Source organism: Cnephaeus nilssonii (assembly GCF_951640355.1).
Source record: "Cnephaeus nilssonii genome assembly, chromosome: 10".
Taxonomy (NCBI): Eukaryota; Metazoa; Chordata; class Mammalia; order Chiroptera; family Vespertilionidae; genus Cnephaeus; species Cnephaeus nilssonii.
This window is the reverse complement of record NC_137081.1, coordinates 61324235-61340200: the sequence shown is the minus strand read 5'-3', so window position 1 is coordinate 61340200 and position 15966 is coordinate 61324235. Positions and strand designations below refer to the sequence as shown.

At 47.2% G+C, this 15966-nt stretch overlaps 1 protein-coding gene across 1 annotated transcript in view; it reads right to left on the bottom strand.

The window, feature by feature from the left end:
- Positions 1-9981, bottom strand: part of CACNB4 (calcium voltage-gated channel auxiliary subunit beta 4) — a 229245-nt gene extending 219264 nt beyond the window's left edge. The window contains exons 1-2 of the mRNA XM_079783058.1: positions 9832-9981; positions 9197-9280 (exon numbers count right to left, since the gene is read on the bottom strand). Of these exons, the coding sequence (XP_079639184.1) occupies positions 9197-9280; positions 9832-9891 (144 nt within the window). The 5' untranslated portion in view covers positions 9892-9981. The remainder of the gene's footprint in view (positions 1-9196; positions 9281-9831) is intronic.
- Between the last annotated feature and the right edge of the window lie 5985 nt (positions 9982-15966).

Here is a 15966-nt window from a genome sequence, read left to right as displayed (position 1 = left end):
GGGGAGTCCCTCAGCCAGGCCTGTGCCCTCTCACAGTCCAAGGGGTCCTTAGCGCTGCCACGGAGGCGGGAGACACTCCTGCCACCACTGCTGCGCTTGCCAGCTGTGAGCCTGGCTTCTGGCTGAGCAGTGCTCCTCCTGTGGGAGTGCACTGACCCGCAGGGGCAGCTCCTAGGTTGAGCGTCTGCCCCCTCGTGGTCAGTGTGAGTCATAGCAACCGGTCGTCCGCCATTCGGTGGATTTGCATATTCGGGTTTTATTATATAGGATAATTAGCTGAAATTTGTACCTTTTGACCTACTTAGTCCATTTCACCCACCACCACCTCTGGTAACCACCAATCAGATCTCTGTATCTATGAGGTTGGGGTTTGTGGGAGGGGTTGTTTGGTTTTTTATTTTTAGATTCCACATAAAGATGAGATCATACAGTATTTGTCTTTCTCTGTCTAACTTATTTCACTTAACATAATGCTCTCAAGTTCCATCAATATTGTTGCAAATAGCAAGATTTCCCTCTTTTTATGGCTGAATAATATAGCATAATATATATACCACAATTTCTTTTTAAAAAATATATATTGATTGATTTCAGAAAGGAAGGGAGAGGGAGAAAGGGATACAAACATCAATAATGAGAGAGAATCACTGATCAGCTAACTCCTGCTCTTCCCCTACTGGGATCGAGCCCACAACCTGGACATGTGCCCTGACCGGGAATGGAACTGTGACCTCCTTGTTCATAGGTCGACGCTCATCCACTGAGCCATGCCAGCTGGGCTATAGCACAATTTCTTTATCCACTCATCCATCCATGGACACTGTGGTTGTTTTCTTATCTTGGCTATCCTATCTAATAAGAGTAATATGCAAATTAACCATCACTCTGCTACACCCACCAGCCACACCCACCAGCCAATCAAGAAGCGAGTATGCAAATTAACCCCAACCAAGATGGCTGTGGCCACAGAGAGCAGGAGGGAGGCTTGGGTTTCCCTGGCGATGGAGGAAGCCAAGCTTTCCACACACCCTGGCCTGCCTAGGCCTCCACTCAAGGCTACAAAGTTTCAATTATAGAAGATAAATCCCAACAGAAATGGCGGCAGCCATGGAGCTAGAGAGAGCAGGAGCCAAGGGTTGCCCCCGGCAATGGAGGAAGCCAAGCTTTCCGCACACCCTTGCCGGCCCAGGCCTCCACTTAAGGCTACAAAGTTTCAATTATAGAAGATAAATAAACAGCAACAGAAATGGCTGCCACCAGGGAGCAAGCAGGAGGCTTGGCTCCACTCCAGGCTACAAAGTTTCAATTGTAGAAGATACATAAACCCCAGATACCAGGGCCTCCACTTGGGTCGATGGGGGTGTGGCCGGCCTGCAAACCACCACAGGCCCCTCGCCCAGGCCACCCCACACCCCAAGGGAACCCCCACCCTGATCCAGGACACCCTTCAGGGCAAACCAGCTGCCCCCCACCCATGCACCAGGCCTCTATCCTATCTAATAAAAGAGTAATATGCAGATTGACCATCAATCCAACACACAAGATGGCTGCCCCCATGTGGACAAAAGATGGCCACTACAAGATGGCCAGCAGGGGAGGGCAGTTGGGAGGGACCAGGCCTGCAAGGGAGGGCAGTTGTGGGCGATCAGGCCAGCAGAGGAGGGCAGTTGGGAGGGACCAGGCCTGCAAGGGAGGGCAGTTGGGGGCAATCAAGCCTGCAGGAGAGGGCAATTAGAGGTGACTAGTCTGGCAGAGGAGGGAAATTGGGGGTGACCGGGCCTACAGGGAAGGGCAGTTCGGGGGGACCCAGGCCTGCAGTGGAGAGCAGTTGGGGGGGGACAAGGCCTGCAGGGAAGGGCAGTTAGGGGTGACCAGGCCTGCAGGGGATGGCAGTTAGGAGCAAACAGGACAGCAGTTAGGGTCGAACAGTTAGGGAAGCAGTTAGGCATCAATCAGGCTGGCAGGGGAGTGGTTAGGGGGTGATCAGGCTGGCAGGCAGAAGAGGTTAGGGGCAATAAGGAAGGCAGGCAGGCGAGCAGTTGGGAGCCAGCAATCCTGGATTGTGAGAGGGATGTCCGACTGCCCGTCGGACAGTCGGACATCCCTTAAGGGGTCCCAGATTGGAGAGGGTGCAGGTTGGGCTGAGGGACACCCTCCCCGCCCCGTGCACGAATAGGGTTAGGGTTAGGGTTAGGGTTAGAGCAGTTGGGGGGGACCAGGCCTGCAGGGAAGGGCAGTTAGGGGTGACCAGGCCTGCAGGGGACGGCAGTTAGGAGCAAACAGGACGGCAGTTAGGGGCGAACAGTTAGGGGAGCAGTTAGGCATCAATCAGGCTGGCAGGGGAGTGGTTAGGGGGTGATCAGGCTGGCAGGCAGAAGCGGTTAGGGGCAATCAGGAAGGCAGGCAGGCGAGCAGTTGGGAGCCAGCAGTCCTGGACTGTTAGACTCATGCACCGGGCCTCTAGTTGTAAATAATGCTGCAATGAACAGAAGGGTATCTTTTCAGTTAATGTTTTTGTTTGTGTAGGATAAATACCAAGTAGTTGAGTTTCTGGATCATGTGCTAATTCTACTTTTAATTTCTTGAGGTACCTCCATACTGTTTTCCATAACGGCTACACTAATTTACATTCCCACCAACAGCGCACAAGGGTTCCCTTTTCTCCACATCTTCACCACGCTTGTTATTTCTTGTCTTTTTTATAAAAGCCGTTCTGACAGTGTGAGGTGATACCCTCTTCTCTCTTGCTCCTGCAGAACAGTACCCCAGTGGTTCAGCACCTTCCAGGTGTTTCTGGCCCCTGGACTCCAATAACAATTTCCTCTCATTGTTCTTCTAGCCTAGAGGTGATAGTGGCTTCCTGTTATTGCTAACGTCCAAGTTTAGCATCTAATCTCTCTCACCACCTGTTTAACCACGTCTCTACATTCAAGTCCCTCGGTTGTAAAAACTCACATAGCTTTATTTATTGGTTAGACTCTGGGTATACAGTGACTAACAAATAAATAAATAGATAAAACAAAACAAACAACAACAAAAAACACCTTCTGTGTAACCATAAACAATGCAAACAAAAATTTCTTCTCATAATAACATGGGGGAGAGGGTTTAGGGGGGGAAATACAGTCTCCGGATTATCCCATTGTTGCTTTGTTCTTCACAATAACCACATGAATTAAGAATATCTCTAGGACCTAAGAGGAATAAGCCCCACATAGCCTTTCATGTGTCCACATCTATGTGTGTTTATATGTCTGTCTTGATTCTTCGGGGACAAAGAGGTTGTGGTGGAAAAACTGTAGAATCTGAGACTGTCTTGCTACCAACTAGTGTGACTTTGGTAAGGCCTTTATGTCCCTTGGTCTCTGTTTTATTTATCTGAAAATGGGGAATTGTAGCACTTTCCCTCTGCAATCTCCTCCTGTTCTAAAATTCTGTGAATCTAAGTTTATAAATAAATTTTGTGCATATATATGCCTCTGGGCATATGATTATTCTTAGAGCTATGCACAAAGTATATATGCCGTCTGTTGATGAATCTGCATTTCATTGGAGAAAACTTGCATTTCATCAGAAAAAGGTTTCTATAATCAGTGCTCAAATTATAACCCAAAGAATCTTTTTTGCCAACGTGTTTTATTATAGTATCAACTTAGTATCACAATATGTTTTAGACCTCTAAATACAGTGTGGGTTCATTGAATTATTGTAATGAGCATTTGATTAGCATACCTAAAAAAAATAAAAGGTTCCCTGCTCTAAGATAGAGGGCTCCAAAGATGTCTACAACAATATCTTCTGTTCTACATGCTCTTTCATAAGGCGGCCTTGCTGCACTCCAGCAAAATACAGTCTACTTACCCTCCCTTGGAGACGAGGCTGGCCCTTTGGGCTGTTTTGACTGAAGAGATTGGGATGGAAGGAGTGTCAGCGAGCCTTTGATACTAGGTCTCACCAAATCTGCAGCTTCAGCCTTTCCTGCTGGGTGCTCCTTCTAGGAACCCAGCCACCATGGACGCTCAAGCAACCACACCGAGAGGCTGGGTAGAGGAAAACTGAGCCTCCTGCCAAAAGCGCTAGGTTAGTTCTCAGCCAGCAGCTAGCACCAACTGCCCAACCACGTGAGCTATTTTAGACCCTTTAGTCATGCCAGTACCTGGATAACATCACATAAAGCAGAACTGTCTGGTCAGCCCTCAGAAAAATATTTTTTTTAAAGTGTGGTTGCTTTAAACCACTACATTTTATGAAGGTCTGTTAGGAAGCAATTTCTTCCCATTAAACAAAAAGTTAAACATGGAAGCAGAACTCCATGCCTAAAATGTGTCAAGCTAGTCCTGTATCTACCCGTTTTCTTCCTTCATTCAAATGAATACGTATTTATTGAACATCTACTAAGCTAAATTCTGAGGATGCAAAGGAGACCAAATGCAGACATGTCCCTGCCCTGGTGGAACTTATTATCTGGATGGGGAGAAAGACATTAAGAGAGAAATCTAATGACATGTTAAATTATAATAGTGGTGAGAACTGGCATAATGTACTCTGAGATGAGGTGCATGGTTAAGGAACTGGCCTCATCAAAGGGGTTAGAAAAAGAAGTGATGACTCAAGTTAGATCTCAAGGAAGATTAAAAATTAAGTAGGCAGAGGGGAGAGCAAGAGCACGCCACAGAGAGGGCTCTCAGCATGTGCAAAGGGCCTATGGCAGGAGAGAGGGTGGTATGTTAAAGATCTGTGTTCAGAACTAAGAGATGTGGACTCAAGATGAGGCTTAGGGGCCAGGCCTTCTAAGACTCTGCAGTCCTCAGAAGGGCAGACTTAACAAGGAGAGTTCAACCTATCAATCCCACCCTGATCAGATTTTCTCTTCAAACCGCAATGGGGAGAAAGTTGGGAGTAACCCAAGGGAGAGTAACTTCCACCATACTAACTGTATGGGCAGGGACATCCATAGGTATTTCAATGCTCAGCGCACATGGGCATTGTGCTCATGCTCTCATTCCTTGCTCTATTGCTACACACTATGCTATCCTAATAAAAGAGTAATATGCAAATTGACTGTCACTCTAAGACACAAGATGGCCGCCCCATGTGGTCAAAGATGGCTGCCCCCATGTGGACACAAGATGGCCGCCACAAGATGGCATGAAGGGGAGGGCAGTTGTGGGCAGTTAGGGGTGACCAGGCCAGCAGAGGAGGGCAGTTGGGGGTGACCAGGCCAGCAGAGGAGGGCAGTTGGAGGTGACCAGGCCAGCAGAGGAGGGCAGTTGGAGGTGACCAGGCCAGCAGAGGAGGGCAGTTGGGGCAGACCAGGCCTGCAGGGGAGGGCAGTTGGGGGTGACCAGGCCTGCAGGGGAGGGCAGTTGGAGGTGACCAGGCCGGCAGAGGAGGGCAGTTGGGGCAGACCAGGCCTGCAGGGAAGGGCAGTTGGGGGGGACCAGGCCTGCAGGGGAGGGCAGTTGGGGGGGACCAGGCCTGCAGGGGAGGGCAGTTGTGGGTGATCAGGCCAGCAGGGAGGGCAGTTAGGGGTGACCGAGCCAGCAGAGGAGGGCAGTTGGGGGGAGACCAGGCCAGCAGGGGAGGGCATTTAGGGGCAATTGGGCCAGCTCGGGAGCAGTTAGGCATCGATCAGGCTGGCAGGAGAGTGGTTAGGGGGTGATCAGGTTGGCAGGCAGAAGCGGTTAGGGGCAATTAGGCAGAGGCAGGTGAGCGGTTGGGAACCAGCAGTCCTGGATTGTGAGAGGGATATCCTACTGCCCTCAAGAGGTCCCAGATTGGAGAGGGTGCAGGCTGGGCTGAAGGACACCTCCCCCCCTTGCATGAATTTCATGCACCAGGCCTCTAGTACATAAATATTTCCTTTCTATACAACTATGTCTCCATACTACTCTATAAGACCCTTTGGGTATGGGGGCTATGTCCCATCATTCACCTTTTTCATTCTTCTTTCACAGTATCTAGCAAACTGCTGAGCACATAGCAAATGTTTAATAAGTGTTTCCTAAAATTGTAAAACATGAATAAATAACCCATTCAGCCTGTCAGAAGTAATCTCCTGGGAGAAAATTCTACAGCCTCACTTGGAAAGCCATTCCAATGATAGCAATACTCTTGGGAACGTTTTGTTCTAAAACCTCATTCCTTTATTTTATTTTATTTTTAAATCCCCACCTAAGGATATGCTTAGAAAGAGGAAGGAGAGAGAGAGAGAGAGAGAGAGAGAGAGAGAGAGAGAGAGAGAGAGAGAGAACATCGTCATGAGAGAGAAACATTGATTGGTTGCCTTCCATACATGCCCCAACAGGTGATCCAACCACAACCCAGGTATGTGCCCTGACCAGGAATAGAACTAGAAACATTTTGGTGCATAGGATGACACACAACCAAGTGAGCCACTCGAGCTGAGCTAAAACCTCATTCCTTGTTAATTATAGCCAGTTCTTAAGTTTCATCTTCAATGAAGCCCCAAAGCAGTCCATCACGTTTCCAAAGAATGCCTTTCTGTTCAGTGTGAAGATCATTACTGGGTCACCCCTAGCGCTCTCCCCTTTCACTGGCAAAATACTTAATGTTCTCACCTTTCCTCAAAGAAACCACTTAGCTGCTCCCTGGATCCATTCCAAAACACCCATCCTTCCTAAATTGTAGAAGCCAGCCATCTAGTAAACGAGGAAACAAAGGTCAGGAATGGTGAGGGATTTCGTGCACAGTCCTCAGAGGAGAGGCATGCTCTCTTTCTCACTCTGCTTACTTTCAGGCCAGCTCACATGTGTGCATATGTAGGTTTGTGCACATGGATTTGTGCATATATACACACCAAACACTAACGTTTTTACCAGCTTTAAGAATAAACATTGTTTTATTGAGTGAGTTTGCCAACTATTCTCTGTTCTTCACCACCAGTCCAGTCTTACCCATCTGATTTGACACATCAATTTTTTTTTTAGCAAAAGCTTTCTCTCCATATATTTGTAAATAATATGAAGAGAAATGAGCAGCACTGTTTTATTGATATTGAAATTATCTTCTTCATGTGCAAAAGCATCATACAAACTTGGAAATATCACCAGCACTCCAATGTATCACGAATTCAAAAATAATGAATCATTGGTCATTCAACAAATAATGAGGCTCAAATAACATAAAGAGCTGTTGTGCTTAAAAAATTATTTTAGTATTGGGGTGAAAACTGTTCAATTTTATTTCAAATAACACACTGTTACATTTCATTTGTAATCATTTTTTATACCTTCTCAAAGAAATAAAAATTCCCTCAGTTATTTTTTATTGAAGCCATTATAGATTTCTGTATTATGCCACTTAAATGAGATCATGTGTAAGATACTTTCTGAACTGTACGTGCTTACAAAAATTACGTATTTTTTGCAAAAATAAATAGGAAGGTTGTGTATATGATATAATTATAACTAATTCGACCATTTTGTTAAACTAACAAATCCCAGTTTCAGAAAGACTTATGAAATATATTTGTTCTGAAAGTCTGCATTGGTTTAAATTACTCCCGGAATTATTTACCATGCAATACTTTTCATATTTTTTATGTCAACACATACCAGCACACTTAACAAGAACTTATACATGTATCATCTCACTTAATCATTTATTGGAGCAAATTGAGGACAGAATATTAGAAAGAATATTGACTATATTGTTTGTGCTTGGAAGAATAAAGCATTAGCAACGTGATAGTGTAGATGAACTCAAATGCTTTAGTCAAACATTTCGTGGAATATGCTGATGTATAATTAGTATGTCTAAGGATTTTGCAACAATAAAACTACCACAAATAAGTACCTATCAAGTAAACAACAAGATCTCAGTAACATATCAAAAATTTGTTTAAAGATGAAGAATGTCTTATCAAATATGTAAATAATCTAACACAGCAAAAGGAACAGAATGTATTTTTAGAATGAACTCAGAATCCAAATATATTTATTTTAATAATGCTCATCTTAGTGCTCATTGAATTAAAGAGAAGTAATAATATCTGTCTCTGCAGAAGATGAGTATCTACATAATAAATATTTAATTATGCTTTATGGACCCTTTAGGAGAGGTCTGAGTCCAATTTTTGTCTAATGCCCATTCAACATGGATAACCTGTTCAAATTGATGAGATAATCCCCAAAGAAACACAGCAAAGCTGCCGCCATAGGTTAAAAGCACATTACACAAAGCTCCGAGTGGCCTAGAGGGAAAAGAACTTGCCAAGGTCACTCCAGCAGTCCACAGTGGAGGCTGGAATAAAAGCGTCTTGGTGCAATGACCAAAGTCCTCCCAGGTCACCCCTAACACACACACCTTGACAAATCTGTTCCAAAAAGAGATCAAGGTGACTCCTTTTTTTTTCTTTTTTTTCTTTTAATGCTCTCCCTAGCACCCAGCAGATATGTAGAGGTGGTTTCATTTACAGCACATGTCAGTAGGAAAATTAAGGGCCAATATCCTGGGTCAAGATAAAAGGCACCTAAACCTAAGCATTCAGTGTAACCTGCAATCTTTAGCACACACAACGCGCATGAGAGCCACGCGGGGGGAAAAACAATCACTAAGAAACACACACACACACACACACACACACACACACACACAAGAAACAGACACTAAGTGTATCACCACCCATATCCCAGGAACTGAGCGCCGGCCTCCGCTTATCTCGATTTAAACAGATCCAGCTATCTCCCTAATTTAGAGAACCAAGGAAGCAGTCCGAAAGTGAGCCCTAACTTTCTGCTCTAATTGTCTGTCTTGCGACTAGAGTTTGGAGATCTCTCCCAAGATCTAGAGACCAAGAAGAGTATTCAAAAAAGAAGAGGCCCGTAACTCTCAGCCCAATCAAACCAGGTGCCCGGCCGCACGGGCTTTGGTTCCTCAATGTCCCGTTACACAACTTAGAGACTCCCCCACGTACTGACGATGCCACGAGAAATATTCCCGTCTCCAAGGCAAGGTCCCTGCGCTCGGCCAGGTCCCCGCCGACTAGCGCGTCCGGACGCACAAACTAACTTCCCAGGACGGTGCAGAGACGGAGCAGGGGCAGAGCGAGCAGGACGCGGCGGGAGCGCCCGCGGAGCGGGGGGAAAAGGCGCTCGGGCCCCGGACCCCCGCGCCGCGCTCCGGCCTCCAGCCCCACCCGCTCCCCCGCGGCCGCGCCGCGCCCGCCTCCTACCTGTCTGAGGATGAAGCTGGTCGAAGTGGTGCTGCCATCGGATCTTTTCAACCTGCTCCTCCGGGTCGTGGTGCCTCGGGCCACCTGGACTCGACACACGGGACCGGAGAGAAGCGGGTGAGGACCGCACCGTGGAGAGGAGCGACCTCCCCCGGCTGCCGTCCGCCTCTGAACCAGCTCCCTGGGGTCCGCCAGAGCCCGCACCCCGGTCTCCTCCGCCGCCCCCAAGTCCAGCCCCCACCCCCACCCCCACCCATCCACTCTCATCCAAGACCCCTGACATGATGCCCGAGAGGGGCACCCCGAGAGCACCCACCACATCCATTAACAAAGACTCTCAGGGTGCGGGGTCCGAGTCCCCGGCATCTGCTGGGGAAGGCTGCGGGCTCGGAAGCGGGAGCGCAGAGACGAGTCGAGGTGAAGAAGAGGAGGAGGAGGAGGAGGAAAAAGAGGGGGAGGAGGAGAAAGAGGAGGAGGAGGAGGAGGAGACAGAGGAGGAGCGGGAGGAGAAAGGGACGCGGAGGAGGGTGGGGGAGAGGCCGCCGGCTCCCAGGACTGGGGGCCCGGCGCGCCCGCACGAAGGCGGGGCGCTGTGGGGCCGCCGGGGAGGGGGGAGGCGGAGGAGGGGGCGGTACCTGCGAGGTGGGCGACGGCGGCCCGTCCGCGGTCCCGTTCTTGGCGTAGGAGGCGGACATGGTTCCCAGCCGCCGGCCGGCCCGAGCGCGGTGGGCGGAGGACCCGCAGGCCCCCGGAGGCGCGGGCGCGGGCGCGGGGGAGGGGAGGGGAGCGCGGCAGGACGTCCCCACCGGCTCCGGGACCGCGCCGGCTCGCCGCTCCCTGCCCGCACTTCGGAGAGCGCGACACCTTAAAGGGGCCGAGGCGCGTGCCTCCGCCGCGGCGGCGTCCGGGCAGCGCCCCGCGGGCGGAGGTCCCGCCGAGGGCTTTCGGGATCTCGCCCAGCCGAGCCGACGGGGAGAAGCGCGCTCCCACCGAGCGAGCGCCTTACAGCAGAGCTTTCCAGAGGAGGGAGGGAGGGAGGGGGAAATCTGCGGTGGGGGTGGCAGGATTAAAATAGTCTGCACAGTTTAAAATGAGACAAAGGTGGCACGGTTCATGAATCAGGACTTGGGGGGTGGGGGGTTGGGGGGGGGACGCCGGTGCGGTGGCAGAGTGGGAAGAGCCGACCGACGGGTGTGTGTGCGCGCCCGCGCGAGTGTTTGCTGCACTGGAATTTTAAAAGGGCAGGAGCAGAACCTGCTTTCCGCGACTTCACTCTTGAGCCCACCGTGGGAAGGCAGAGGGTTTTGTGGTTTGTTTTTTTTGTCCGTGTTTTTGTCTTCTTTTTGCCAACTCTGGCCTCAGAACCGCGAGCCATAGTCCACCAGGCAGCCCACCTGCGTCTGACGGGAGATGCAGCCCCACAGGAGAGCTGCTTGTCCTAAGGAGTTTTGAAGGTCACGTTAAACCTGCTAAAAAAGCTAGGGTTGGCCACGTGCCTCCCACTTCTACATGGATAGCTGTTTTCAAGGGAGGAAACTCATCCATAAAGCCGTGCACAATCTTTGCTGTTGTTGCAACCCTGGGTCCTCTTCTGCACATACATACTAGAGATTAATTTGAGATCAAATTAAGCAAATTGTGAAGAAGCTGGAATTTGAAGTAATAAGAAAAATACATGCAAGTTAAAAAATAAAAAGATCCGTTTAACTATAGTTACTGCATGAGAAATCCATCTTTAAAATGTGCATAGTATCTTAAATCGCTAGATCAGACCATATCACATTGCATTCCAGGATTTTTTTTTAATAGAAACTGCCATGTTTCTTTTAAAAATTGCTTGGCATTATTGAAGACATGATTACATCTTACTATTCACCAGACACTTATTTCCATTCCTTCCCCTCCCCCCCTCCTTCACTTAATCCAGACTGTCATTTCTTCACAACTGTCTAATAACTAGTCTCTGCCTCCAGGCTCCCTACTGCGTGCAAACGCACACACACACACACACACATACACTTCATTCCATCTACACACTACAGGCAAAGCCATTTTCTTAAATACCTCTTTGTCCCAGTCACTCTTCTCTAAAAAGAACTTACTGTTCTCAGCAGCACAGAAGATAGGGACCAAACTCCATGGTCCAACAGCCAAGCCCTCCTCTCCCCTGCTATTCTGGTCACCACCTCATTTCTTCAACTTCATCTCTCCTTACAGACCTTTGGGCAAGCAGGGAGGTCTGCACATTATTGCTTCAGCATACCAAATACAATCCCTCTTCAGCATCCCTGCCTTGGAATGTGTGTTCCCCCAACACACACACACACACACACACACACACACACACACACACACACACACGGCTGAATCCTACTCATCTCCAAACCTGGCTGAGCTCATTCTTCCTCCAGGACTGACCACTCTGGCGCTGGGTAGTTTCTTGTGCCCCTGAAAAGCTGGAGCATTTATTCTCTGGGCATTTAATATAGGCTGCCTTGGTTTATTAGTTCTCTTTTTGTGAAACTCTCCAATTTCTAAAATAGGTTTTTAGCTTTTTAGCTTCTATTCTTCCACCTCACATGTAGTAGCTATTCCATGAAGTGTATGGGTAATGATGTGTCTGCAAAATCAGAGCCTTCCTGCTTTGGTTACGGTCAACTCAATCCATTTTCAGTTCTGAGCCATTTTCATAAGTGATACTTAATCAATATTTATCGAATGAATTATTATATGGGCACCGGAATTTGAGTTTTCTGGTTTTCCACTGCCCACAGTCTCACTGGTTTGAGTTCTCAAAAAAGAATCTATAGCAGCAGGATAGCGAGGACCTCTCTGCACCACCAACCCCACAGCAAAACTGGGAAAAATTATTTTCAAAAAATTATTTAAATCTCTGGAAGTGGTCCAAAATCCTAGTCAAAAGAAGGCAAATGAAGAACATTTAAGAAAATTCACTAAAGGTCAATAATAACGTAAGTGAGAGTCTGTGGTATTTGAACCAAACACCTCCCTCCCTGCTTCCCGTCAGCTCAGCGAGAGGGAAACTCCACTCCACAGTGGTGCAGCCCAGATACAGGGCTTCCTCTCCCCGCAGCTCCCACGGGCAGGGTTACCTTCCTGGCAGGGAAAGGACATCAGCGTTTATCATCCTGTCCCTAGATGCCTGCTGCTGAGGCTATGGTCTCATCAAATACAGCAGAGAGGTTGGGGCTCCCTTGTTTAGCCCAGCCCTACCTACTCATGGGATGGAGGCTCTATTGTGGGCACAGCACCCCTGAGAACACTGAGGAGGCCCTGACTGCTCCTGGAGAAGCGAGCCAGGAGACCTGGGACTACTGTCCCTCCCTACCAAGCACTGAGCTCCTAAAGTGGGGGTGTCACTCAGAGAGAGGTACATCACTGTCCCTGACCCCAGCACCAGAACTCAAAGGATGAAGTTGGATCCTTACCTCATGCCCCAAACAAAGATTAACTCAAAACAGACCAGAGACCTAAATGAATGAGCTAAACACGTAAAGCTATCAGAAGAAAACATTGGCAATGGATTCTTAGATATGACACCCAAAGCATAAGCAACAAAAGAAAAAACACACACAAATTGGTCTTCATCAAAATTCTAAACTTTTGTACTTCAAAGGGCACTACCAAGAAAGTGAAAACACAACCCTCAGAACGGGAGAAAATATTTGCAAAGCACATATCTATAGTAAGGGACTCCTAGCTCATTTATCTATATAATCTTACAACTCGGTAATAATAAAAAGATAAATAACCCAATTTTAAGGTTGGGCAAAGAGTCTGAATAGACATCTCTCCAAAAAAGATGCACAGATGGCCAATAAGCCCATGAAAAAGATGCTTGACATCATTAGCCATCAGGCGAATGCAAATCAAAACCACAATGAGATACCACTTTATACTCACTACAGTGGCCATAATCAAAAAGCCAAGTAACAAGTGTTGATAAGGATATGCAGAACATGGGACTGTAATACACTGCTGATGGGATTGTAAAATGGTACAGCGGATGTGAAAAACATTTTGGCAGTTCCTCAAAAAATTAAATACAGAGTTACTATGTGACCCAGCAGTTCTACTCCTAGGTATATATCCAACATAAATTCCGGGAGTCAAGAACATGGGCAGATATGTACAGTTCTCTTGGAGGAAAGGAGAAGATTAAAAAAATACAAACAATACAACCCTCCACATGAAAGATAGCTTCCTTAACTGGACAGTCATAAAATATGATCACCTCTGTCCTTCATCAGCTTCCATTCTGCCATTTTTTGTGTTTGTCATAAATTGTGTTAATTCTTTCTATAACAGTTAAAGGGAGTGTTTTTGCTAAAAGTTCAAATTAAGATACTGAATGATGTAAATTCTAAATAATATTCAAATTCTAGTTTTTCACCTGCTCTATGCCCTGTGAAGAACACAGGCTTTCAGCAATTCGAACCTGGAATAGGACTTGAATGAATCTACACTGGTGGTTCGCAGCCAGGATAACATGTGAGACATAAAAGCTGAGACATCCAAAACTGTCAGGAGGTTACATAGCATATCCTCTTTCAATGTCTCTTGCTAATGTTACCTGCCCGAGTATCTGACTACGACCTTTCAACCTTCTAGGTGTTTCCTGTATGGAGTGTTTTCCATAACCATGTGCCCCTCCTCCAGCCCACAGCAAGGGTCAGTGATGTACAGTTTCAAGCCACAAGTCAGAAATGTCCAGGTGCTTCTGACTCTGCTGCAGTCCTGGGCTCAGTGGAGAAATGAGCATTCTATTCTGGAAAGCAGCCATGGGGATTGTCTGATGAGCACTGGAGATGCTAAGATTTTTTTTTCCCCTTTTTAACAGAGCCATTGGTCTTTTTGCCACTTAAACAGGACTCTAGCCCCCTTGTCTCTTGATAGTTAAAATAATGCCATGTCCCCTGGATTCCAGAATGCATCATTGATTGAATAGACTTAAGGGAATAAAAAGAAGCCTTACAATGCATGCTGATCCATTGTAAAATACATCCTGATTTCACACAGGTTAAATGGAATGATAATGATAGGCACAAGGATAAGAAAGGGTGAAAGAAAACTCACATTTACTGAAAGCCAGGCATTGTGAGGTGTTATGCAGCTCTCTGCTAAATTCATCTTTATTCTTCATTAGAGGCCCGATGCACGAAATTCATGCAAGAGTAGGCATTCCTTCCCCCAGCTGCTGGCACTGGCTTCCCTCTGGCACCCGGGACCCAGGCTTCCCTCCAGCCACCAGCAGGCACCTGGGACCCAGGGACCCGGGACTCCCTTGCAGCCCCGGCTTCTTCCTGGAAGGATGTCCAGTCTAATTAGCATATTACGCTTTTATTATTATAGATTCCACAAACATTTCATGTGCCTAAGCTAGGGTCTGGGAATACACCAATGAATAAAACAGTTCCAAGTTTTAAAGGATTTTACAGACCTAGTCGGGGTAGAATGCTTTCAGATACAAATAGTAAAACCCTACCAAAAGTAGTCTAGACCCGTGGTCGGCAAACCGGCTCGCGAGCCACATGCGGCTCTTTGGCCCCTTGAGTGTGGCTCTTCCACAAAATACCACGGCCTGGGCGCGTCTATTTTGAAGAAGTGGCGTTAGAAGAAGTTTAAGTTTAAAAAATTTGGCTCTCAAAAGAAACTTCAATCGTTGTACTGTTGATATTTGGCTCTGTTGACTGATGAGTTTGCCGACCACTGGTCTAGACGAATAGAAGTAACAGATAAAGGGTTTATTTTTTCACATAAGAAGTCCAGAGGGAGATAGCCTAGAACTGGTACAGGCACTTAAAGGTGTCATCTAGGAGCCAGGTACTCTGAATCTTCCTGAACCATCATAACTTTCTTCCCTGTGATCACAATATGATTGCTTTGGCTCCTGACATTGCACCTGCCTTCTAAGCCAGAAGGGGAGCAAAAATACCTTTTCCTTCAAAGTTTTTTCTTTCTTCCTAGGAAGCCCTCCCCAGGAACTTTGACCTATATCTCATTGACCAAAATCATGTCATGTGGCCACCCGGGCTGCAAAGGAGTCTAGGAAGGCAAGTACTATTAACTTGTTTGCTGATTTCCATATGGCATATAAATAAGAAGGCTGGAAATGCATGTTGAATGGGCCAAACTATAGCATCTGAGACAGAGACAGAGCCTTTTGACACAAAGACAGGTCATCCCAGTATAACATGACAACCCCTATAACATAGTCACAAGGTCGCTACAGAAGTGCAGCATGGTCTGGGGCCAGAATTAGGGAAATGTGAGCCAACACTTGAAAGACAATTTGTTAGATGGGTAAAGGACTTTCAGACAGAGGAAAATAACAGGGCCAAACACAGGTGTGAAAAAGCAAAATTGGCACCTGAGGAATTTGGGGTTTGAGGGTTGGAATCTAGCCTGTATGCAGGAAAGAGGAAGGGGTTAGCAGGGCCGCCAACGGTGAGATCGCGATTCTAAAGAGTCTGGTCCTTATCCAGAACATAAAAGAACCCCATGCTCAGGCTGGGTGCTCTCAGCAACTGTGATTTTTGAAGTAACCAGGCTGTGCAGGCCCTGGGTCCCTAAGCTTCGACTCAAAACTACTCTCCTAGTTCAAAACAGCCTTAACCAGTTGTCACCTGGTGTCTTCCTCCGCAGTGCCTTGAGTTTTGCTTTTATTTCTAGTCACAAAACACAGAATTCTGTAAGCTTCCTTAAGCTCTTGCTTTCTCTGCCTGACCCTCCTCCTAACAGAAAGAGCC